Source organism: Cyrtonyx montezumae, unplaced genomic scaffold (assembly GCF_038088225.1).
Source record: "Cyrtonyx montezumae isolate F1298 unplaced genomic scaffold, pur_monq_1.0 scaffold_11, whole genome shotgun sequence".
NCBI lineage: Eukaryota > Metazoa > Chordata > Aves > Galliformes > Odontophoridae > Cyrtonyx > Cyrtonyx montezumae.
This window is the reverse complement of record NW_027071837.1, coordinates 13,767,211-13,794,502: the sequence shown is the minus strand read 5'-3', so window position 1 is coordinate 13,794,502 and position 27,292 is coordinate 13,767,211. Positions and strand designations below refer to the sequence as shown.

Sequence of the window (27,292 nt, the reverse complement as noted above, 5' to 3'; positions counted from 1 at the left end):
AAGTTTACAGACATGAATCCCAGAAAGCTTCAGACACATTCCAACAGATTTTAATTAACATGAAAATGTGGACAGAACTCTCTCCTAGAACTCAAGTTTTTATTAAAAGTCTGAGTTTTACAAAATTCAGAAATAGAGAATGAAGCCAACAAAAGCATGAAATACAAGGCAGCGTTACTATCTCAAGCCACTAATGAAGGAAGCAAACTGCACCAGAAGTTTACACATCATCATCAAGGAAGGTACCATGTAGAGCACACTGCATTAATCTAGACTTGACATTATAAGGGCATGTCTCGCTGTGGCAAGGTCCATACTAAACACCAGATCAGAGGCAGAAGATTAAAGTAAAACATTAGATGTCACAGTCACTGTTCTACTTATCTGGGAAAGGCAGAGACTCCAAGGTGAGCATAAACTATGAACCTGCTTAATAAAGGCCATTCTCACAAAGTCAAGAAAAGGTACATCTAACACTTTCATCCCCTCATTAAAATGGAAATACTAAAAAAGAGCACTCCATAGCATATCCCCATTGCTTCTGACTGACACGTTGAATCAAAGGTAAAAGGAGGAAGTTAAAATCTAATTACAGCAAAGGATCTTCTAGCACAAGGCAAGGTATCTGAGCAGCCTACCAACCAAAGATGAATTATTTTGTTTGCTACTTAAAGAAGCCATTAGTTGTGCACTTCTATTCATTAGGCATAGAAAAGGTTTAATCTAGAGGTCATTCCAAGGAACACCTCACCCTGTGCTTAGCACACATGCAGCCCACCAGGAACCAGTGATTAGAAAAAAAACTCCAGCATTTCCTTCTGAGAAAAACTCCCATTTAATCCTGGCACCAAATTAGGACATCAGCCTCATTACATTTTGTTTTGTCGTGCTCATGATCCTACTTACATACTTTGAAAAAATCTGATGATGAAGGCACAATTATACAAACCTTAACATTCACTTTAAACGTGGCTACGCAGAAAAGAGGGGAGGGAAGACCAAGGTGAAGTATATTTCTCTTCAAATAACTTTAATTCCGTTTATTTTCCCACAGCCATATAAATTTAAAATATGAAACAACAATAATACAGCTATAGAATCTAGGTTCTCTTTCAAAGCAGCAGCATATAAAACATATAAAAGCTAAAACCTCAGCACAAGCTTAAAACAAGGACTGAGTAAATTTTGCTCAAGACATGAAATTCACAAAATACAGTACACAAAAATACTGGAATGCATAAAATATAAAGCTACACATTCTAGGTAAAGAAAGACATTGTAAAATATACAAAATTGCAAAATTAAGCCAAGGGATTTTTGGGTGAGTACCATGGATACAGAGAAGTTGGCAATTAATACTTGTAGATGAAGAGGCAGCTTTACAATTCATTTTTCCAAGTTCATGATTTCACTTTCTTAGCATCTTTCTTTCCAGAGTTTTCAGCAGCCAGATCTGCTTTTCTCTTCTGGGACTAAAAAGAGAAAGAAAATTAACAAATTATCAGAAATGGTGACATCATCAAAATGTCCTGAAGTAACCAATCAAAAAAGATTAGCAATGCGAACATCTTAAATATTTCAAATTTTATAGGCTAAAATGACCAGGTGAACAAAATGATCCTAGCTTTGGACAGAATTCTGCTACTCCTGCATTCCTCAAGTCCTGCATGACATGGTGTCTCAATAGCAGATACCATACAAGACAAGTTAGATAAGATAAGGACCTCAGTCCATTTTACTTGCTCTAAAGATGATAACCCTTTAAAACAAACAGGGCACTTTTAATTTCTTCCTCCAGGAACTGCTACAGGGGAGCAATGACAGTCCTTCGACTGAAGGAAAGCCATCATATCATGTACATGAGCAGGAGGAAAATAAAGGAAAGAGCTTTGTTTTCTTAATTCCTCAGCTTCTTACTCCAAAATAAAAGACCCAAATTGTAAGAACTGGGACAATTGGGAATACCAACATCAAATCTAGGGGAGTTGCCAATGGACAGATACTTGTTTAATCTCTCAACTAATGGTTTATACTTCAAACCACCAAACGCCATTATCTTCATTTTCTAACAACATGTAATTGATTTCAACCCCACTGGAAGTAAGGTGCTGCTCAACATACTGCTGTGACTTTTGCTCCTCTTTTCTTCTTTTCAGCTCTTTCTTTTTCCTCAATTTCCATATTCTCTTTTTCTATTAAAGATATGAGAGTATTGCAGCGTCTCTGAAACTCCTGGGGAAACAAAACAAATACTAATTAAATTTCTAATTTACAAAAATAGCTGAAGTTCTTGAACTCCAAAGGACTCCGTTCTTCCAGTTTTACAGTTGTCTTTATCTTCTGAACCAATACCTCAAAGACTGATCCAGTCTTCCACTGTATATAGATGAAGCAAATGATACAGTGCCTGCCAGCATGCTTCGCCAGATTTCAGGAAGACAAGTCTTAAGGTGCATCTTTAAAACAGACAGAAAAGAAATCCAAACTGTCTTCAGCATTGCTGGGCTGTGACAACTTATTTGCAAAGAGTTAAGATACCACAGAGCTTTAAACTGGCAAAGACATGTGCAGCTTTAAGCCTGGAACTCACTGCTGAATTTTAGTGAGAACACCCCCAAAAGGTAGGAGGCCTTAAATTCCTGTAAGCAGCAAGTCCTCCACGGCATCTGAAAGCAATCTAGATCAAATCACATGAATTGTTTTTTTTTTTTTTACTATATGACATTTTCTAGGACAACTGTCACAATACTTGCACTGAAGTTGGATTGGTAAAGAAAAATCCATTAGATTCTTGTATCCCATCTGAAAAAAAAAGCCTCAAATACAAAGTACTTATTTCTGTTGTATGTACAATGAGAACAAATTCCATTGGCTTTTCTTTCCAACTCAATAAATACATATATTCTATCGCACTCATGTGGAAGAAACCCCACAGCAGAAGAACCAAAAACATTCACAATTCAACCACTACAAACCTTCAAACTCCACACAAACACTGGTGTTCAAATTAGAAGTCAACAAGTATGAGATAGCTTGGGTGTGAGCAAGCCCAACACATGCTGCATCCCAAACACACAACACTCTCTAGGCCTCTACAGATGAATAAAAGCTGAGAAGAGTAGAAAGATGATTATATGCCAGGAGTATGTCACATCCTTGGAACTTGTGTACAGTGCACTCAGACTTTGGAACCATAGGTAAAGACAGACAACCTGCTCCACACAAGAACAATCAGTTCAGCCTCTGAGTGCAAAAGAAATTGGTTCATGTTAAATTCATGACCAACCATTATCAGAGAAAGGCACTAAGAAATATCCATCAGCCATTTGCCAGAAGAGACAAATCCTCTAATTTCTCAAGGAAAATAACATTTATACAGATACGTTCAACTGTAAGAGGTGTTCAGGTTCACATTTCAGAATTCCCAGAGGGACTGCCACTCCAGAGTCTGCTGTGGACAGAGGACTCAAACAACCTTCTCAGGAGAATCAGAGAAGCATTTGACATTAGTGCACACACACAGGCTTCTGCTACACCGACCATCACAGTGTGATAAATTCTGCCTTGAACTACACAAAGCTCTGTATGGACTGATCCACCTCATTTTAGTACTACGAAAGTACAGACTGCAATGCCTTGCACCTTTGGAGTGCAATTTCATTCAGTATGGCCTGATACTTTTCAGGATTGAAAGAGATAAGGTATACTTTGCTCTTCACTTCCATGGCTATAACATCTAGCATCGCAGTAAATAAGATGGGTGTGCTGAACCATCTCCTTCTGCACGACTGAAGGCAGTCATGTTGGCACGAGTGTGAAAGTAGAAGTCCAAAGCTCTGTCAACAGGTCTGACTATTCCTGATATACACCAGGTCGCTCTTCTCACACTGGACAGAGTTTGTAGAAAGGTCACAGGACATGCACAAATTACACCCAGAAACAGACAGGCCATTCATTACTGCCACAGTATATTGTGTTCTTCCTACATGGACAGGAGCAAACCACCGAGCCCTGTTAAGAAATTTATCACTTTAAAGAGCACCGAAGTTCTCTCTCTGCAAACTTAAGTTATTGCTTAAAGATAAAAATCTGTTACTGAAATAAATCAATGAAACTATTTTGTTTTCCAACGAGAAGTTTACAGAAGAAACAAACAAGATGGAAGATAAATCAGCTACTTATGTGGAATTCAAGAGACATCTAGTGGATAGTAGAATGCAAAGTCTTCCTGGAAAGTCCAATAACATTCTTTTCAGAATTACACTCCCTTCTTGCTTGTTTCATATCAGTTTGAATGCAATAAAGGGCAATTTTGAGGTTACGTGTGAATTTCAGTGTTGTAAGGAAAGGTCTTATCAACTTTCACTAAACTTACTACATATCCTCTTGAAATGATTTCTATTTCTATTTAGTGTGTTACTCTTGGAATCATTCTCCAGCACTTCCTTCACAGAAAGTATCAAGCCTGTGCAAAACAGATCCACAGAAGTGAATGTTCCCACACAAATCAATATACCTGTATGTACAAAACATACCAGTTATTGGCATTTTAATCATACCTAACATTTTGAAACCACTAAGAAAACTAAATAGATACAAAATGAAAGATTTTGTATTTTATACCCCTCCTTCAGCTAATAGTAGAAAACCAAAGTTGTACAATAATGCTAACTTAAGAGCAAAGAGCCCAGAATTCACTGTAGCCCTCAGTTTCAGCAGTGGATACAAAAAAACATTTCCACACTTGAGAAAAATGACTCCTTTCTCCTTTGAAAAGGAAAATTTGACTTAATCATATGTTAAGAAGATTTAAACAGAAGATTTAACACTACCTCCAACTTAAGTATGCCAGGCGAAGTTAAATGTTGAGCCATATTTTTAATTTCTTGTACCAATTTCTATGATTTACTTAAAAGGATCACTCCATAGGCAAGTTAAAATTAACTGAAGTTAATAGTGGAGATTTCTTTATGGCTACAATTTTACCTCCAGTATTTCTTCAAAATGACTTTTCAATAAGAAAAGCTTGCTATCCTTTTCAATTAAGGGTAAGCACTGGACTATCCAGAAACACCTCAACTGCTGAAATGTCAAGCAGAAATTGCACTGTGAAACTATAGCAGTGGAAAAGTAAACATTCCTACCTGCTCACATACACACTTAAAACATTTTAACTTTTACAATTCTTGGTACTGTACCCAGAACTCTGAAAGAACATTTTATAAACGCATCTTGAATCGAGAAACTGTGAAGTTATGCAATTCTGCAGCTACTGAACTATTAGAAGTGGCAGATTTGTATACAAAATAGCATGAGTTACATAACCACAATGTAACACAATTAGAAACTGGTTTATAAGGCAATAGAAAGTACCTATAACAGGTACCCAGGAGAGGACAGTTCCCCTTGGTGTGTCAGCCATGCCCATTATTGTCCAGCTCTCACAGCTTGAAAGCAAGATCATATTATGTCAAATAAAGAAAAATTGGAAGGATACATTTCCCATATAAATATGTTCACATGCAAATTACACAAGCATGTGTTTCTTACATGGTGCAGACTTGCACACTGTACTCAATGTGCACTGAATCACACTGACCTGAGCAATGGCTGCAGGGCTGAGCTAACAGCTCCATTACAAGCATCCTACACTCAGTGTCTACATACCTTATTTGCAGCCACCAAGGCTTCTGTTAGCACTGTCACCTCTCAACGTCTACATTTTAAAAAGTGTGTTTCTGCTCTACAGAAAAAGGAAAAAAATCAGCCAAAATTCAGAGTGTTAGTCTACTATCTATCAAACTCTGATTTACTCTCCAAAAACAAACAGAAGTCCTCAGAAAATAACTAAAAAGCACTTACATACAACAACCCTTACTCAAAAACACAGTTAATTTTAAACCAACTGCTCCAATGATTAGCTTGCATTTTATCTCTGAAAACTTCCTCAGGCTTTTAGAAGCAGCAAAACCAAGAAAAGATGAAGCTTCCTCCAAATATATAATTCAGATGCTTTCAGACTTCAGTGTTGTCCAGTGATTCAGAAAAAGTCACACTGAGACAACGTTTTAAAGTGTTCAGTTTGCAACAGCAGTACCACTGCTACCTGCAAGGCCAGCCTGCCTCTGCATCAGTCCCACTGGGCAGCACATGACTTGGCAGATTTTTTAAGCTGTGCACTGTGTTGTCTGCTGTGCTACAGGAACAGGCTGTTTTAGCAAAACCAGGAATGAGACCGAAAGCCAACATTTAGAAGTGTGCTGAGAAACTAATTCCCAGTATTCTGGCATGAATCCAAGTTACGTAGTACTTCAAGGAAAACTAGGCTTAATGACATACAATACTAACTCAGTCCACGTAGCAATACGTACCATTGCGGTTCTGGATTTGATAAACCAGTCAAATCTGAACTGAGGAGCGTTGCGCACACACTGCCTTAGCTCCTCGTACACATTTTCTTTGTCAAAGCCCATCTTGTGCAACATGCAGATCAAAAATCTGTCTTCCTCCTCTGTGTAATTTTTTCCTTTGTTTGTCCCATACTGAATACGCAGCTGATGGAAAGGAGCCTTATACCGTGCAATCTGAGAGCAAAACCACACATTTACTAATTAGTGCAGATTACTGACACGTTGCTACGTAAAGCTGCAACTCCCATCCCCAACTGCTCCCTTTCTGAAAGCATTCAGCAGATTCCATCCACCTGTAAGCACATGCACAGTAAGAAGCAACCACCCTGAATTAAAGTCTTGCAGTAATTACTTTGGCATCGAGGGCTTTCTTGATACTGATCCTCCGTTGAATTCTTGCCTCTCCTCGTTCGATTTGAGCCATAATTCTCTCAATGTCCTGCAGTTCATTGCAACGTTCCCAGAAAACAGCTACAAAACAAAACCACTCAAATAAAATCTCTTCCCTTATTCTTATGCCTTTACTCAAAGCACTCCAACAGAAAATGTAACACAATTTGTGGATCTGTGAAATGTTAAAGAATTGGCATTATTCTCCCTCTTATTGGGCTAGCAAAAGACAGCTTGCACAAATCTTCATTCACCATCTTTAAAGTCAACTACATAGGTTGCTCCAGAAGTAATGCCTCCTATGTGTTTCCACAGAAACTACAGTGAATACAAAAGAACAACACCATTCATAGAGCAAATTCTCAGCTACAAAACTCTACTTCTCAACAGTCACTATCATTAGCTCTGCATTCTCAGCATAGAAAAACAGCCTGCATGCCACACCTGTGAACATCTGCACCAGTAGACGACCACAGTCATTGCTGACACTACTGAAACTCACCCCCCCCCACCTCTCACTGTGCTCACATCCACTGTTTTGTTTCTGTAACTCTTCAGCAAGCACCAACAAACATCAGTGGGTGCCATTTTTTTCCTTATAGAGGAATTAAATTCTATCCCTTTTTCCCATACAACCTTTTACGTCAGACCATTATGTCAGACTGACCCCCCTGCTGCCATCCGTCACACAACAACAAAATGTAATAGGATGCTGGTGGGAAGGTTCAGCTTCTACTGATCCCATCAACATCCATCTCTGATCCTTGCAGGTCAACATCTTAAAACAGAAAGCATTGCTTGCAAAGCAACCTTCATATAAGCAGTGGCTTGCTAGCAACTGCAAGATGGTCTATATCCAATATAATTAACTGAATTACATAAAACTGAAAAACCTTACAAAGGTGGCTTCTCATAACAGTGATGAAACTGGTCAGTTACCCATGAGAAGACATGCTTTAATGTCAGCTCTCACTTGCTGCCTAAGGGCAAGTTACTTAGTACTTTAGTTGCAGAGAAAACTTGTAATTGTGGCTCCCATCACATCTTTTAATCAACTCTGAATTCAGCAATTTATGGGAAGCTCCTGATGCACTTTTTTAAGCAACAGACAGAACACTGCAAGGTTAAATTTTATGAAGGATTTTAGGAAAATTAATCTAAGGATGAAATAGGAAGAATTCTGAACAAATACAATTAAATAACAAAGACCAAGACAGTGCACTAGCTATAACAGCATAACTCTTTATAGGAATATATGTAATTACTATAAAGCAACCTTGTGAATTTGCAAGACCCATAGCATCCATGTAAATCAACTATGCCATGCTCTGGATTTCAACTGAGGGATGGTAAGGACAGCTGCAGACATCCTAGGCAGCAAACAGCTTTCAACACAATGAAGTCATCTTGGAAGAATTATTACATACTAAAATTCTTCCCATACACATCCAAATTCTATGTCTTACAGAAGAATATGCAGCAAAAATAATGGATATCAGAACTAAGAAATATACTTCAACATATCCACATACCTGAATACTCAATGACCTCCTCAGGTGACTTTCCCTCCACCTCACGAGCAATATTATCTATATCATCACGGCCATATTTCTCATTAGCCTTAATAAACTGATTAAAATCTCTCTTATTCCAGTTTGTAAAGCCCTGCAAGCAGCAAGAGATCAAGAAGCCATTACTGAGAAGAAAGATAAGTTTTGCCTTGTGTATGTATCATTTGCTCCAATTGAGAATGCCTCTGCAGTGCCACACAATCACAGTGATTAACAGTCCTGCAGGATTTCCATACCTCCTATTACCCAGGGCTTATTACTGAGTCATTAGAAGCATAAAGATTGAAGGTTTGGGTTGGTTTTTTTTGCATGACTCCACACACATTAAAGAGTAGTTTTTTCTTCCTCTTAATCTTTTCTACAGTACTTCCACAAAGAAAAAGCTCAACGACAGGTCACTAATTTCATTTAAGTAACCTTCCATCAAATACAAGCAACAAGAAATTTCAGGAGTGCAGGAAGCTCTATTGCAGGTGTCATTACAAGTTCAAGCAATGCAAACATCTAAATCAATAGCTGCTACTTATAACATCCACAAAGTTAAGATGAAAATTTAACCGTGTCAAAAAATCTCAAGTCTGAAAAGATGCAGTCAAATAGAAATTCTGTAGCTCTGTCAAAGAAAAAGTGTTGTGTACTGAAGTGAATTCAGAACTGAACAGTTAAGTGAGATGCAATGCACAAAAGCATCATTCAAGAAACAGACATTACATTTTCAAGACAGGGAAAGAAGAAAACATCAAGAAAATAAAAGTCACATGCCTGAACAGCAACTTATAGTGAACTGAGTTTCTTTCATCACAAAAGTACTCTCACAAGGAACTCAGTTCTACAGCTGACTCTACAATTAGACAGCTTCTTTACAAGTTTAATATACACAATACAAAGATTTATTTTTAATCAACAGCCATACTAACATTACCAACACCTTAAATATTTCCTGTTATAAACAGGTGAGATTAACAGTCAAATGGTGACCTTGCAAATTTCAAGGTACACTGTGCATGACTGTTTCAGAGAAAACTTGTTACTTGAAGATACACCTTTCTCCTTACAAATTAGCTTTTAATAAGCCTAGTCAGCAATGTAACAGTCTGAAATGTCAAGAAACCAGCCAGCAAGACAGAGACAGCCACAGCAGGAAAAGAACATGCCAAACCAATCCACAGCAGAAACTGTGGAAGCAACATGCTGCCTTACATAGCTGTGAAAAAACCTATGTTGATAGCAACTTGTCCTCTCTGATTTGATGGAATAAAAAAAATAATCAAAGGCCAGTTGCAGGTAGAAGCAAGCCACTGGCTGATTTCTGCAGGGACTGCTGGGCAGCAACTGACTGCACAATCTTTCCCTCAGAAAGGCTGCAAACATTAAAGGCACAGTAGCTGACTAAAACTTATACAGGGACAGGAAAGGTCTCAGAAGAGAAACAAGTCAGAACTACTGTATCTCTATGTAACAACAGCACAGCTTTCCTTCATATGTGTGGCATCACTGTTACTTCAAATACATTTTTACTGTTATGGAACATAAATACAGTGTAATACTTGACCCTGCTGTTATTTACACCTGTGTTAGTAGCTTTTCCTTTTCTTCAGTTTCTTCAGGATTCAAAGGCATAGACTCATCTATCTTCTTTTGTTCTTCTTTCTGCACCTGAGCTGCATTGGGGAGGTCAGGATTTCTGGGAACCTAAGACCAGAGGCATCAATAAGCAACAGTCCAATGTTATTGAAAACACATTTTGATGAATTTCACAGGACTGAGGTGGTAACCTGCACCCATTAAACATTTGTTACTGCAGAACAAAAAACAAAGAACATGCCACACCTTGGCTACCCTGAAGAAACAAAACCATAAGAATATTTTTAAATACCAGATCACTAAAATACTTTTGTGGCTATTTAACTATTGCAAAATTGAATACCATCCCGTAAGACAAACAAGCTAATGTACTCATTTATCCCTGCTCATTCCTTCTTGTCTCAAGTACTAAATGTAAAGCTTAGCTTCACCTGTAATAGAAGGATCCTGCTCTACTTTTCTTGAAGCAGCTTCAGTTTAATCAAGGTATTATTTCCCATCTATTGTTCTCTAAAACATACCTTATGAACTTTACTATGTATGTACTTCAGCCAATAGGTGATCAGCAGGCATTAAAAATCTTTGCATCAACTGAATTGTGTTATGCTACCCATGTCCAGCCACATATCAAATTTAATCCATTCTCTTGTATTCGCATTTCATTTCCAGAATTCTTACTCTCCCTTCCAAATCCTCACTTGGCATTCTTTCACTTTTCAAAAGTGAGCAGTGACCACAACATCCTTCTTTTTGGCCTTAAGTTTCAGTCCTCCCAACTTAAACCTGCAACTCTCAACCTTATTTTTGAAGCATTCTGTGAGTTCTATCCTCAGCTAATTTTACTTCCTTTCATTCTTATCTATCCTGACATTCACAGAAAAAGTGTTTCTACTTCCCACTAGACTTTAAAACATCTTCAGCCTTTCCTTAAAAAAAAAGTTAATACTTATTCTACTCATTTCCAATGCCAGTTTCCTATCTTGCCTTGTATGACAGTTTATGTTCTCCACCACATTTTGTAAGTGCTTTCTTCTTGCTACAATCTGCCATGAGACATGGCTGTTTTCTAGTAAGGTACATGAAGTAGAAGGATCTATTCCAGTTAATCACCCAACCCTGGCACAAGTCATGAAAATCAACGTCAGAACACAACCTGTGCTCACTGCTTGCCCAGTAATGCCAGCAGGGAAGAGGCAGAAATTGAGCCAGCACAGTAGGGAGAAAAGAGAAGTCTCTTGTCTTCCCTTTTGTAACAGTAATACATTCAAGACTTGACATCTTTAAACATTTTATATCCCAACAAAACAGAAAATTGATATCACTTTGCTTGTATCAACACAAAGTTGACTTCAATATTACCTGAAGTTACTTCCTGTGTAACAAACAACTATGAAAACCCACAACCCATACTCAGGAAGGTGATCTTGTATTTGTCAAAAACTACTTTCTCACCTTAGACCACATACACTTTTTTTTGTGAGGAAAAGTATCTTAAGCATCAGAACTACCTTCACTTTTTCTACTTAATCTTACTGTTAAGAACCACCATAAAACACAAAGATACCACATGTCATTTTTATGAGAGGATATATATTTTAATAGAGGATTAATAGAATAATTTCTACTCTACAGTGGAACAGGAGGAGAGACTTCAAGCCATTTTCATTCAAAATGAGCTCTTTGAAAAAAATAAGATCTGAACAACAATTTAGTAGTCTTATTTACTTTATTTAGCTCTTTCCAAGAGAATTTGCAAAGAGGAATAAAAATGCCATTTATTAATTTAAAGCAGAGGCGATGGGTAGGGGGGAAATTAAAAGCATTACCTTATACCCTATTGTCTTACGATAGTACAGAATTTCTTTTTCCAGAAGTTCAAATAACCGTGGTGGAAAAAACTGGAAATCCTGAATATTTGGCTGTTTTGGAGGTCGTGGAGCCTTTGAAAACAGATAGGTATATTGACATTGTTATTAACATTACAACATGAACAAAATTGGAGTATTTAAGCTGCCATAATTGAGCCAAGTGGGCAACGTATGACTTTACACTTTAATTTTATTGCAAGGTGAGAGCAGGGGATGCAACAGGGGAGAGGAGAAAAGCAACAATAATTTACATGCTTGCCAGCATCTTACCTTTGGGACTTTTGGTTCACTAACACGTAGGGCTTCTCTGAAATACGCATCAACTGCATAATTAGCTTTGCGTTCTCGTTTGGGAGGCTCTATCCATTCCATCATACTCAACTACAAACAAATGAACAATGTATTGAAGAACAGTCAGGGCAGGCTATAGTGACATGGGCAGATACTTCTACAGTACCCTGACTTTGGTCACTTCAGGGATGTTATGATTTTACCTACTCAAATGCCATTGATGGCCTAGGGCTCTGAATTCTGTCATCTGTTATGTCAAGAATGAACTGTAGAGTTTATTAATTGGGATATTTTGAGAAGAGCTACAGTGTTGGAAAAAATCCATTAGACAGCAGTGAATTAATCTTACTAAAGGACCTGGATTAAACTTATTCTTACAAAATCATACTTCAAGACTACACTGTACTTTTTGTAATTAAGTTAAAGAAAAATTCTGATGCTTGTGCAGAACTACATGAATTCCTCAGTGATTTCTTCCTTCCTAGCACAACATTTTTAGCCACACATCTCTAGAGGTTGAGGCACATAAGCTATGCTAAACTGAATTCTCAGACTTGTAAGAAAAATTACCTTTTGTTTTTCTCTATAATCTTCACCTTCAAAGTTGTATAAGCTCATCTCTGTGTCCATAGTGAAGTTTCTTAAAGAGCTCTCCCCCATTTTCTGCAATCGTTCATTCATTTCAGCTGTCTAAAAATGCAGGAAGATATTTTTAGCTTTATTCAAGTTGTTCTGTTTTCAGAGAAAAAAGCCTTCATCATTAAAATCATTTTTCATGGGTTTTTTTGTGCTTTACACTTTAACTTATTTTTCTTATTATCCAGGAGAGGTGCCCACAGCGTTTTCCAGTTTTGAACTGGCTCTAAGTCTTCCCATTAAACTAAAACTATAAATGCTGTGATGCAGCCCTACCATTCTATGATTTAACTTCAGATTTAAATGATATTTATGCATAACACTTGGGAGTTGGAGTGGTATTTTTACCCCCACAAAGCTACCCATTCCTCAATGAAGTTCCATAAAGATCTTGTGTTTATTAGAATTGTTAGCATAAAACTTCACATTCCTAAAAGCACAATGAATTAAACAATGCTTAAGATGCAGTGCTCAGTCTGAAATGATGGAAGTAATTACAATTCACTACTCCTACTCCTTCCAAGCTTTCAGAAGCTTTGAAATATTTATGAATAGTGAAGTAATAGGTGGGCATATAAAACAGATTTACATATTATACTGTTCTTGTCATAATTCTGTATGTATTCTGTAAAATACATTTTGCACATCTATTTTTAATGTTCAACACACTTCAAAATCTATATAGAACTGCTCTAACCTTCTTTTCTCCTCTTTCTAAAATAGTGGTTATGTCTTCTTCTGTCAGCTCACTGTCTTTGGAAGCAAAGACATGAGTAGCTCCATGCCGGATCATTTGCAGCATTTCATCTTTGGCCAGTTTGTTAGACTGCTGGTCTATGAGCCTCCCTAAAATCCAAAGAAACATGTTGAAAGCTATAGAAAAGGTAAAGGTTCCAATAAAAACATGAATACAGAATTTTTACAGCTCTCTGGCAGAAAAGGAGACAACAAAATGAACCAAGGAAAATTACACTTGAACTGAAAATAAACAGAAATTGATAACTTTGAGGAAAATATAAGAATGCAACAATGGGTCACGGATCAAGCCTTAGCTAACAATGTCACATTCAGATAATCCATTTTGTATTTAAAGTGTTACTCTTAAGTTAGCTGAACTTAATACTGAAATCCTATTTCAAAATTAAGAGTGACAAGTTATTCAGGAATTACCACTGAGTATTCAGTCTTTTTAACCATCACTTCACTGATTTTGACACATACTTGAATACGTTAATTTTTCATACACCTCTAATCTGTTTCTCCACATACCATCACGATTTTGACCATTATTCACTCAACAGCTCATCCTTCCAGAAATAAACTCACAAACTCAGCTACAGAACTTTGGTTTTTGATAAAATGCTCCTCTGAGAGCTTTAAAACAAAGGCACACAAAGCAGCAATAATCATTACCAAGCTCAAATGTGGTAAGAAGTAGACCTATCCTGCAGTACTTTGTTCACTGACAGTTACTTTGAATCTATGCCCATACCACTCAAGAAAACAGTTCTTTCAAAAATTTCAGCTGAACTGAATAACTCCTGCATTTACTTGGATTTAGTGTACTGCTATTATACACAAGGCCTGCTTTCTCTCCGACTGTACATAGGTACAGCTATTAAACAAATACTTTAAGGTATTGAACAATTCTGTTGCAGAAAAACATACGTAGCAGTTGATACCTTGTTGTATAACTATAGAGTCCAGCCTCAGTTTTATTTCAGCTCTTTCTACAATCCTCTCTTCAACAGTATTATCAGTGATTAGTCGGAACACCCGTACTGGTTTCTTTTGACCAATACGATGCGCACGATCCTAACAAACATAAATTAATGAGTGTTCAGCAACAAAACTCACAGGTAATAGATAGTTAGCTTGCTACATAGGCAGAAACATCAGACTGAAGCTAGCATAAATGTCTTGTATTCTGCTGAATAAGCAAGGAGCCAAGTGTTACCTAGCTATACCTGGCCATTACACCTTTTACATTGGAGGTCTCTTGCAATAATTGTGTCTACTTGATTGTAAATACAGATAATTAAATATCTGTCTAAACTGCAGCTGTGGGATATGTGTACACAAGCCCACACTTCACTGAGTTCATATCACAGAAGCATCAGAACATGGCATCCTTGGTTTGACAGCATTAACTCCATGTGCAAAGTCCGTGCAGCTGCAGCTTCAATACCACAGCTGCCTCAAGCTGGCTACATTAAGTCCTCAGTACAGAGCTCACAGTGCACAGTATATGAAGCTATGACTGATCTACTATGTTTACAGGTATCATAACTGGTGGTTATTCTCTCTACAAAACATTCATGAAACTGTCTCCAATAAACAATGGTCTTTTCAAGTGCTGGCACCAGCATTCTCTGACTGTCTTTTTAAAAACAGATTTGGTAAGCATGATATCCCTGAAATTCCTAAAGCTCACAAATCACACTCAGCAGACACCAGAAGTTTTGTTTATGATCAGTAAACAGCATGACCTCAAAAGAAGGCATGGGATATTTGCAGTAAATACTCAATGCACTTAACAGTGAAAAAAATAACCGCCCCAAGCATGCAAGAAGGCTCATGAGATTCTTAACCCACAAACGGCAACTTGATTTTAGACATTAATTAGCAGTCAGAAAGAAAAACAAGCATATTTAAACATCAGGGTTTCCCCCCCACATTTTCAGGGGTAAATGTTACACTTTTGCAGAAAAACAAAAGGTGATTTGCAGAAGCATAAGGTTTTCAAAAGGGTTTTCAATTTTTTCCTATTACTTTGGAAACAGCCTAAGTACTTTATCTGACTCCTTAGTCTGCTGGTAATAAAAAAAATAGTAAAGAAAAGTAACTAAAAAGCAGGTTCTGGAAGCGTTCAAGTTGAACAACAGTAACCTCAACAAACCACCATGTATTAGAAGATTAACTCACCATGGCTTGCAGATCTACTTGAGGGTTCCAATCTGAATCATAGAGAATAACCACATCAGCTGTTGCCAAATTAATTCCTAGACCCCCAGCTCTGGTACTCAGCATGAAAATGAATTTACTGCTGTTGGGAGCGTTAAACGTATCTATTGCTTCCTAAAAGAGAAGTGTCATTAATGCATTATAGCTGTTCCCAAAACATCAGTGAGTGTTCCAAGAAATTTCTTCAGAGTTTAGAGATAAGTGCTCTGTGAAAATACCAGAAGTAACCACGTGGATATTTTCACCTGCACAAACCTACTCAGAGTTAACAAAACACTAAGTCATTCAATTAGTTGAAGAACCCATGAAACCTACTTTACTATGGATTTTTTATTAGAAAAAGACAGTCTTACTGCCTTTTTAAAGTGCAGCATTTTTCCTTTATTTTAAATGAACAATTCCTTTTAAGGAATGACAAGTATCACGCCTTAAACTATTACATACCTTAACACAACAGTTTAGTAACAAGATGTAAATCAGGCATTTCCTGTTTACACATCTTTCTTACCTCTCTTTCCTCGTGTGGTGTCTGCCCATCCAGTCGGCAGTACTCATAGCCACGCCACATGCAATAGTCCTCCAGAATGTCCAATAACCTGGTCATCTGACTGAAGAGTAGCACCCTGGAACCTGGCAGAACACAGAAGCTCCAGCTGATGGCTTTATCTTCATTTTTACAGAGCTATTATGATAACTTAAGCTTCTTTATAAAAATACTTCTTCCTCGCCATTCCTATAAGGTTTCCTCCATCCCTCCATACATTAAGGCATACTGAAAACTGATTTTCAAACAAAACCTCACTGAAAGTAACAAATGCATTCAGATGAGTTTCTGCAAGCTGTAAAAAGACAATTTTTACCTATGAGGACTGTTCACATCGCTAATACTCACAAGCTCAACTCACCTTGCTCTCTGAGCTTTGCCAGCAGTTTATCCAGAACTAACATTTTACCACTGTTAGTGATGAGATGTGTGTCAGTGGTGTAGGGAGGGCCAGGCTCAGCACCATCAAACAGGTAAGGGTGGTTACAGCATTTCCGTAGCTGCATCAGAATGTTCAGCAGACGCATCTTATCCATTTTCCCAGCTGAATTTAGGATATCAATATCTTTCATCAAGATCCTTGTATACCTGAAGTTTTACAGGCAGTTTTGAGTAACTCTGGGTTTTTATTTCATATTTAAAGCATGAATGAAACCTGCAAAGCCCAATTACTAATTTCTAGAAGCAAAAGGGTTTTGTTTTTTTTTTTAAACACAAATGAGCCATTTTATTATCAAACTTGGAGAAAACATCTGATAAAATCCATACCTAACATGAAAGGCAATTTGCCTGAGAGTGACAGCAGCCTGTCACTTGCTGGCTTTAAAGCTTTTTCTTACTTTATGACTACAGGGTTGACTAAAGGTTTCCCTGATTTTCCCTGATTCTCCTGAAGCTGCTACACTGACCTGACTTTTTCCTTTTCACTTTTCTTCTGGATACATGGCTCCTGTGGCCATATGAAATTTCACCTCAGTTTTACTGGCACATACCTAGTTGCAGTTAAAAATAAATAAAAACAAAACTTAGTCAGCATACATTTCTTCAAATAAACTTAAGGAAGGAATTTAAGGTTCTGCTTTATTCTTCCCATCCCTTCTTATTACAGTCCCTGAGATCTTCACAACCTGCACATCACTAAAACGTCCCCAGAATAGATATAAAGTAGGTTTCTCCATTTGACTGTTTCAACATGCAGCTACCAAAAAAGTCTTCATGAAGAGCTGTAGTGTTCTTCAGCATAAAGAAAGATTCCTTCCTGGTACAGAACTCACCATTCCCTCTGCATTTTGCTGAGTCCAAGATAAATTTTTACTTCTTTCTTTGGGGGCAAACTCTTTTCTACTTCAGCCTTTATGCGACGCAATAAAAATGGCTTCAAAACCTACAAAAGTTAAGAGTCTTTTCAAAGACACAGCTGTGATCACCTGAAATACAAAGTTAAATTCATTTCTGTGATGATTACTCTAAACTAATAAATATTTGTTGTTGACATGGTGACTCCTGAACAACTCTCTGCCACTGTCTATAAAATGACATCCATTACCACATTCCCAAGTTGACATTAAAAATGTGTAGTACCACACAGATTGCCATACTCATCCCAGCAGCTGTCCTGAGCAAGAACCAAATCCAGGAGCTTACAGAAGTCTATTTCCCTTTAAAGACGTAAACAAAACAGACTAGAGGAACAAAACTACATCAAAATTTCAAAGATAAGCACCATATATTACACTTTTGTTTTAAGTGATAAATCAGAAGGAAGTCTTATCACATGCATGGCAAACTAAAGATGAAGACATGCCTCTCTAGGCTTGCATAAAGGCTGTATGAGATTAGTACTCAGGATAACAGTTTCCAAAAGGTTTCAAAATTTTTCTATTTTACATATAGATTTGGTCTGCCTCAAAACAGTAACATTACTGTTCATAGTCACTGCTTTTTGTAAGTTCTAGCATTTCATAGGATTCAGCTGGGGGAGTTTTTTAACTCAGTATCTTCATCTGAACTGTGACTAAGACAAAAAGATTCTTTTTAAACACCATGTATGCTAATGACACTTGATTAAAGCTTTACTTACTGCATGAAGCCTTTCTACAAGTTTCTGATCACCAAGACAATTTTTGGTATCAAACCATGAGTCAAAATCCTGTGGAAAGAAATAGAACAACTAATACAAACTGTTTTTATCATTTGTGGTGTTAGCAGACTCATACTGATTCTCCTTTCCTCAAGCTAAGTGACAAATGATTTCTATGAATGTAAGAAAGGTAGGGCCAAAACTCCTCGCCAGCTACCCAGAAGGTTACAGCATTTAAGCCAACTGAGTAACTCCACTGACAAAAACATTACCACTATGTTCCATTTTCAGTGTTACTCCATGGTCACTGGAGTACCTGAACTCCCACCCTTTGTGCTTGTTTAACAGTGATACAAGAGTTAAAGCCAAATCCTTAAGTAGTAAATGCAATTGAAAATGTGACAGCTAAAATACAAGTAATGCATGTACAAGGGAACATTAACTCTGAAAGATGATTCTAGTTCTAAATGAAAAAAGCTTATGCACATTTGGCTGTGCCACAGTCTCCATTCTGTACTGCCTTCTCAACTTTTACTCCACTTGGCAAAATTCATCTTCCCAAATTACTGAATTGTTAATGCAAGTCTGAGACCTTACCTGCACGAATAGGCTGCCTTAACTAGATTCAGCAAAAAAAAAAAACAAACACCAAGAGAAAAAACTTAGTTAAGCAAGCCACAGAGCTTCTACTGAATCCGTTTTCCACAGCTAACGTCTCTTAATAGGCTGAACATTCTTCTCTTCTACAGAAAGCAGCTTGAGAATCCAGCTTGAGAATCAAGACAACACAATTTTACTTCCAAGCCTCTACTTACATCTGCAGAATTAAAGACATCGGGTAAAAGAAAATTAAGCAACGCCCACAGTTCATGGAGGTTATTCTGTAAAGGAGTCCCTGTAAGCAGCAATCTGTTCGTGGTCTTGAACTCCCGGACAATCTCTGACAACTGAAAATAAACAAATAGTCATTAACATAATATACATTTAAACAATCTATTCTCATTGGTTTCTATTCTCATTGGTTTCTGAAAAATGAAGCCACGTGAACTGAATTTAAAGACAGTGACCTATAAGAAGCTAATATTTACAGCCCAACAGCTTTTAACAAGGAAATAAAAACTGAACTCCACATACCTAACATTTAAATACTATTAAAAAATCAGAGGGAACCTCATATAAAAACATCTGAAAAGGATCAAATATTTGAGATTACCTTAGACTTCTCATTTTTTATTCTGTGGGCTTCATCAATTACCAGGTACCTCCAGTTAAACTTCTTGAAGACCGATTTCTCTTTAATGACCATTTCATACGATGTAACACAAACATCCCATTCACCAGGCATCATAACATCACGGATAAAAGCAGCCTACAAAAGAGCAAGTGAAAAATCAGCCTTTAAAAAGAAACAATGCCTTTTCAATTCATGAAAATCTCTCTGCCAGTGTTACTAAAGCACTAAGCTAGAACGCAAAACAAGTCTGAAAAATACTTGGTACAACTGGAAGTTACTGTAACTAAAGCTGTCAATCCTTCCCACTTTAGAGGTATAACAATTCTATATGGAACTAGATTTTAAACTCTTCAGTGTAACTTTTCCTGTAGCTGAAGTACAGTACAAACTACCAAGGGAGCAAGAAAAAAAAACCTACACTGAACTACCCAGTCCAAAAGCTCCCCAAAAGCAAAGTGTTTTGAAACAGTCAACCTATACCCCTCCCTTCTCCTCTCCTTCATAAGGATGCTATTAGTAACATATCCAAGCAATCTACTGGGTTACCACGGAGTTCATTTCCCACTTAAAGTAACAAGGCAGCCTACATCAAACTCGAAGCCTACACTATGAAGAATGAAAGCTCAAAAACAGAAGCCTAGAAAGGGCTGAGCACAGATGCTGAATACAAGTATGAAGTGGGAACAACCACTTAAAGAATGTGAAGACAGAGGCAACAAGGGGAGAACAAAAAAGGAAAATGAATAAAACTACCACAGTGCAAAAAGAGGGGATAATAGGGGGTAGTGCAAAAATCATAGAAGAGGTTAGTCACAGAAAGCTGTATTTCAATACTGACTTATTATCTCACTTACTGATTCAGATTTTATCCTCAAAGTTACAAGTATAACAGTCTGCATTTCCAAGGCTAACACAATTGAAGACCACTGAAGACAGTGAATGAAGTGGCTCTGGAGTTCCACACCCCCAGACAGTGGATTCTGATAGAAAAATAGACTGGTTTAAATGTAGAACACTCACCCTGGCATCTTTATCTCCAATAAGACAAACTGCACGTAACGAAGGAACCCAGCGTTTAAATTCATTCATCCAGTTGTGCAGAGTTGATTTTGGAACCAGGACCATATGTGGCCCAGGAATGTTTCGGTAGTGCTTCAGATAGCCCAATAATGCTATTGTTTGCAGAGTCTTACCAAGACCCTAAGTGGACAAAGAGGGGAAAAGAGAAACCTTCTGAAACAAGACACTGTACAGAAATGCTTCAAACGATTTTCCTACAGTCTATTACAAAGTCACTTAAACACTTCATAGCAAACTACAGACTGTAGTTTGCAACACAGTCTTTCATTCTATTACATTCCAGATTTGAAGAAATCTAACTGCTATAAAATGGCACATACTGCTTATTACATATACATTAAATACTTTTTGTACTTTAATGTTTGAATTTTGCTCAAAATAACATCCACAGAATATTGAAATCCCACTTAGCTTATACATCTTGTTTCATCATTCTAAATTATTCTATTTTGACTAAAGAATTATTTAAATATTTAAGATACATTAACTTTAACTCCAGATGCAAAGGAACTCTTATCAAAGGACTTAGAGGTTGCATGCATTCATCCTTCTAGGTAGGGAAGAAGGAAAGAATTTGCACACTGCTATTACTTACAAACATATTTGTCACATACAAAAATAAATGATAATCCATTTCTACTTCTTTGAAGTACACATGGACCTGCAGTTACTATCTGCATAACTGGAATAGTAACTTTAATATCTCTTCCATGTATTTTTTACTAACAGAATAACAATGTATATTCATTGTTGGGAAAACAGAGGATATAAAATAAGACAAATAAATCAGAAGTGACAGAAAAGGATGGTGATTTTCCACAAAAATTTCCAAAGATTACTGCTTACCATTTCATCTGCCAGAATGCCATTAACACCGTTTTCATACAGTGAGATCATCCAGTTCAAACCTCTGACCTGATAATCTCGCAGCGTTCCTCCTTTCACATCTGCAAAGATAACATTTCTCTAAGTAGAAGTACTAAGTTTAAAATGTTAGTTGTGTTCTGCTCATCAGCTTTTAATCACATCAAAACAGCAACAGAATACTTACATGAAGGAGACTCCTCAAATCGAATACACACATTGGATGTCTTTCGACTTTCTGATAGCAGTTCCTCATCTTCCTCTTGTTCCGTGCGCCTGTGACGGTAACTGAAGAACACAAGATGTTTGTGTATGAAAAATTCACAACACTAACTATAAAACCTAAAAAATGTTGTAACAGTAACCCACATTTATCCACAGTGAGCATGTATGTTCCAGGACCATGATCTCTGACAAAAACCCCACCCTGTGTATCATCTATTCCTCCTGGCTCCTTCCATCTGTAACTAGAAAGACTGATAAATCTCTCTCTCCTCCAAAGAGATAACTACACTCTAGTAGGTACCAAACATTCTTTAAGGGATATCTTAATGAGCAACACAGCAATACAACACCTGCATAAGTGGTGAACTTTTAACTATTTACTTGCTAAACGTACCATTAAGAAAATTCACTTACTTGATCCCAAAAAGTATTTTTAAGAATTGATAAAGTATCATTTTGTAAACACCTCAAAACGTGGTGTTTGCTTTTAGGTAACTCCTCAGCAACACTACACACAGTATGGATCTGCATTAGGGACTAGCATAGAGAACCTGTGAAGTGAGGCAGATGATGCTGAGGACCCAACCTCCATGCTACCTGCAAGTTGCAGTGTTAGAACTTCCAATTGTGGAGAGCATCTTGTAGTTCAATGCCACACAAGAAATTAAATCCAGGCCATCTACCACTCCACAACATGAACCAGAGCATGGTAAGTAGCAATAACCAAGGATTTTACTCAAGATATGCTCTCCTGATCCAAGTTCACACCAACACAAATCCACACGTAAACTATGATATACCACTGACTGCAAAAGTGCTGGACTTAAAGCTCTGCTATTAACAAAATAGATACATTAAAATAAATAACTTATCAAAAGCTTAAGTCAGAAATAACAATAAAACATACTCCCCAGCTGAGATCAAACTCTGCTTTTCATCCTTCTTTATCCGTGGACGTCCCAGCTTGACTTTTAATGGAGATGTTGGTGATTTTTGTGCTGCGGGCTGGATAAAATGAGCAAAGAGTTCTGTCTGCTTCAGGAGGAATTCAAATCTTTTTGCACGATCTGCTTTCTAGTTTCCAAAGAAGACAAATGAAATAAAATCAATAACTGAACTTCACAGAAAAAAAATGCATTTCTCTTAAACAATTCAGATACTCATAAAGACAATTCAGATGAGCATAGACTCTGAAGACCTTCTGCCTACTCTCAGCCAGCTCAGTGGGCTACAGACATCACAAAATAGCTCTTGAGCTCTTCCAGCTCACAATCTTTAGGGTACCCAGTTGCAACTCCCTGCAGTTCAAGAGGTCCTTCAGAAACATCACAGCAACGTGGAATAATACAATCAAGAGCTGATAACCTTATCCCCACAACTCATCATCCTTCAAAACCCCAAAATAAATAGAAACAACTCAGTTTACTTGCATACATTCCTTAAGTTGGCACAACACATCAGCAGCTGTGTAAGAATGCTTCTAAGGATAACTTGAAAAGTACAGTTCTGATTTTTGATAAGAGATGAAATCTTAGTCTTCCACATGTCAGAGGAAAACTGGCTCATGTCAGTGCCAAGGCTTTCTGGACTTCATCCTAGGCAGCATTGGATGTTCTGCTTTTAGGAGTATGACAGAAGTAATGGTGATGTACAAGCTCAATCTGCTTGTACTATAGTTCATAGCATTTGCTCTCAGATTTCCAATTTCAATCATGAGGCATATGCACTCATTATACAAGCACAGCAAAACACTGTCATATATATATAGTGGTCACAATTATTTTTAAAAGAGAATTAGGATAAAATACAAAACTTATTGGATAGAATGCAATTGCTATCACTTCTATGCCATTTCTAAGCATCACATAATACTGTACCACTTAAAAGCCAGTTCTCACATAATTCATTTTGTAGGTTATGTGAAAACGCATGAAGTAAAACTATAGTTTTGTACCATACCTCTCCTAAAAATATATATATGAACAACAGAATGCTTTCCTGCAGGTAACTTTGACATAAAAGTGCCCCAACAGCAACAGCTCCAACCAGCCAAATTAAAAAGCAGTGAACCTGGAATGCAAGGCAATGTCTTGCCACATGAGGGCAATGTATTCACAATACACCGATTTTAGAAGTGAATAACCTGACATCCAAAATAGCCAGTTTGTATAAAACCAGTACCATTCAACTCATCAACAAACAGGTTTACTTGATCCTTCTCTGCCTAAAAATTATTCATACAGGCAGTTATCAATTTTTCTATGTCTAATGGTCACACTCCTCCCTGGCTCCTACAGCTTCACAAACACTACTGCAATTACTAGGCATCCACTTAATGTTAAGGCTTCAAAGAGACACGCAGCTTCAACCAAGAACTTGCTACATGTCATTTAAGAACAAGGCCTGCAACATCCACCTATATCTGCTTCTTTATCATAAAAGTCATTCAGTTATCTCTCTTCTTCAGTGCTACTAGCTCCCTCGATTTTTGCCCTAGACAGATTCTCTATCACGTTGTTACTGAGTACACATAATGGGGCCGACCAATATTTGAAACCTTTGTGTTTTTATGAGAAACTAGCAGCTTCAGTATTGCTCTCATTTAAGTGACTTCCTCTCATTGGGTGACTGGACAAAGGGAAACAGTCCTGTTCATAGGAAAGGGAAACATACATGCCAGTGAACCTCACCACTGTGCCTGGGAAGATTGTGGAACAGACCCTCCTGGAAGGCACATTAAGGTACACATGAGATGAGGAGGTGATCCAAGATGGCCAGCACGGCTTCACCATGGGCAGAGCACACCTGAATAACCTGCTGGCCTTCCATGATGGAGGGATGGACAACAGGAAGCCTTCAACATGGTCCCACACCACATTCTTATTTCTAAACTGAGGAAATATGGATTTGAAGGTCATATGCTTTGGAGGAAAACAACTGCTTGGATGGCCACACATCACTGTGGTCAACAGCTTCATGCCCAAATGGAGGCCACTGTCATGTGGTGCTCCCCAGGGTCCCACCTATTTACCCTTCCAACATACCCTGCCTGCAGCAGCTACTTATTACCTGCAACTTTATTGACCCAGCTCAAACAAAAACAATATCTGCAGCATGTTTTGTTGTGAAAATGCTTACCATCTTCTCTTCATATTCTGGGTCAATCTCTTTCTCAGGCCTGGCTGCCTTTGGAGGAAGTTTGAGTTGAAATGGAGGATCATTTTTCTGGGATTCAAAATATAAACAAATGTAAATATCAGCATCTACACTTTACAAAGCAAAGATAATAGATTTATAAAAAGTAATTACTTCAACAGGAAATGATTGCATTACTTCACTCAGAACAGAATCCACGATGTAACTAAAAAGTAGGAAAGAGCCAGATAAAATGTAAGCAGAATCTCATCCTCACATTTTTTTCTACAAGTAGGCTCCAAGTTGGAAGGATTGAAGCAAACCACTGGAAGAGGGCCAAGTTCAGTTTCCCACAGAAATCTTGCCTGAAATGCATAAACTCAGGATCTTGAAAAGATACTCTTAGAAAAAATAAAAATGATAACTGAATTTCTTAGCTCTTGCTATTGCACTCCTAGGTGAATAAGTGGAGTTCACTTAGAAATACAAGCTTAACTACATCCAGTCACATAATTCAGAAGAAACAAATTAAACAAGATCAATTTTACTATCAATGTACTATTTAAGAAACTGTAGCAAAATGGTGAATTCTTGTAGTTGATATTATTCATTTTTGCCATCAGTTGGGAAGTTCAAAGTTTCTACAACTTCAACTGTGACTTCGCTGCATGGAAGGAAAGACAAAACCAACAGAAGCCTGCCACAGTATCATTTCTAAAAGAATATCATCAGAGAACTGATTTGTAGAGTTGTTCTCCTCCAGCTCCAACTTTCAAGTATGCTTTTCTTTCTTCCTTCAAATAAAGAAAAAGACACCTTTAAAGTTTTGGCCCAAAGATACAGCTCTCTGCAGTGATGAGCAGTACTAAGTATATAATTAAGTTGTTTGATTAGTTAATGAGTTTGTAAATGCCTTTGTTCAGTGGCACGAGGCTATGCAATTAAGTTGCAGGTAGCATTCGAAACGTATCACATTAAGTCATTATATGCATATTTATTTCCCAGGTTAAACAAGGACATGAACAGATGTGTGAAGTTCATGTAGCTCCAGCACTGCAACTTCACAACCTCACAAACTACACTTCAGCCTTCAAGGCAGAACACTCACTCAGTGCCCCTCACTCCTCACTGCACTGTTTGTCAGAGGCAATAAAATAGGATGAAAACCCAAACAACGCCAAGCAGACTTCCAAAACCTGATGACAGCAGTGTGAGGTACAGGCAGCCCTCCTGACCACTTGCAAGAGAAAAGCATATCATACTTTCATCAGTGCTGCTCTTCATTGAATGCAGCTCTGTGCTTGTGGAACTGACAAGCAGCAGGGACAAGCATCACAGTCCAGAAAGAATAAACCTTGAACACTTCAAGGATTCAAAATGTTGCCCTTGATATCTGTACTAGCCTGGCCAACAGAGCCCCAAGGGCAATAGCCCTAAGGTGGATGGGTCACCACACAGCCACATAAGTACTGTGGGCAGCTTTGGTTCACTTCACTCTTGCAACCAAGTGCTTCAAGCACGCAACACAAATCACAACAAGCAAACACTTGGGCATCCACCCTATGCATGCAGAGCATAAATACATCTCAAACAGCCGTAAGGGCTGCAACCGACGGTAAAGTCAAGCAGTACGAGAGGAAGGGGGCACCGCAGGGTCCATTGCACTCCATTACCCCGCAGCTTTCTAACTGCGGAACCGAGGGTGGCCCGCAGCCTGAGCGGGCATTACTGTCAACGTAGCATCGTTCCCAATGCAGTCTTACAGAATAAAGGGCACTCCCGTGCACGAATAAACCTCCAACTCGGCCTCAAAAACGATCAGCTCACGCTGAGAACTGCCGTGTTTCACGGCCTTCCTGCACAACAGCAAGGAAAGCACGGGTCACGCGTGCTTTTCAGCCGGACTTCCACGCGCCGAAAGCCCGCCCTCAGCAGCAGCAGCTCCGAGCCGCCCGCGAGGACAGGGGACACGCGGGCAGCGCTCTCAGGGGGAGCTCCCGCCGGACCCCCGCGGCCCTCTCCCCCGGAGGCGGGCGGGGCTCCCCGGGCAGAGGCCGAAGCGCCAGGCCGTGCCACACCGCGCCGCGGCCCCCGCCAGCTCCGCCGCTCCCTCCCGTCCCACAGCGGTACCTCCTCGGCGCCGGGATCCTGCGCGGAGGAGGCCGCGGAGGTGGAAGGCACTTCTCCGTCCGAACGGGCAAAGGCGGCCACGGCGCCCGGCTCCATTTTGTGCGCGGCGGGGCCGGAGGGGGGGGGGGGGGGGGCGGGAGCGGAGCGGAGCGGCCCCTCCGCCCCCAAACACTGCTCGGCCCCGCCCCGCTCAGACCTCGCGAGACTTCGGCCGGGGCGGGTGCCGGGGCGGGTCCCGGGGCGCGGGCTGTCGCCCCGCTCACGGGGCGCTCTGGATCGCTGCTTG

At 38.7% G+C, this 27,292-nt stretch overlaps 1 protein-coding gene across 1 annotated transcript; it reads right to left on the bottom strand.

Annotated features, from left to right (window-relative positions):
- Window positions 1-27,128, bottom strand: SMARCA1 (SWI/SNF related, matrix associated, actin dependent regulator of chromatin, subfamily a, member 1). The gene is made up of 24 exons (XM_065729647.1): window positions 27,007-27,128; window positions 24,880-24,966; window positions 22,649-22,815; window positions 21,704-21,804; window positions 21,499-21,599; window positions 20,593-20,772; window positions 19,552-19,707; window positions 19,154-19,285; window positions 18,339-18,407; window positions 17,533-17,642; window positions 16,620-16,846; window positions 16,223-16,344; window positions 15,676-15,828; window positions 14,433-14,565; window positions 13,448-13,596; window positions 12,685-12,804; window positions 12,094-12,204; window positions 11,782-11,895; window positions 9,941-10,063; window positions 8,333-8,465; window positions 6,763-6,881; window positions 6,372-6,584; window positions 2,122-2,232; window positions 1-1,472 (listed from the first exon to the last, which is right to left on the bottom strand). Exons 1-24 carry the CDS (start codon window positions 27,100-27,102, stop codon window positions 1,401-1,403), a joined length of 3,099 nt encoding a protein of 1,032 aa, XP_065585719.1. The 5' UTR covers window positions 27,103-27,128; the 3' UTR covers window positions 1-1,400.
- Between the last annotated feature and the right edge of the window lie 164 nt (window positions 27,129-27,292).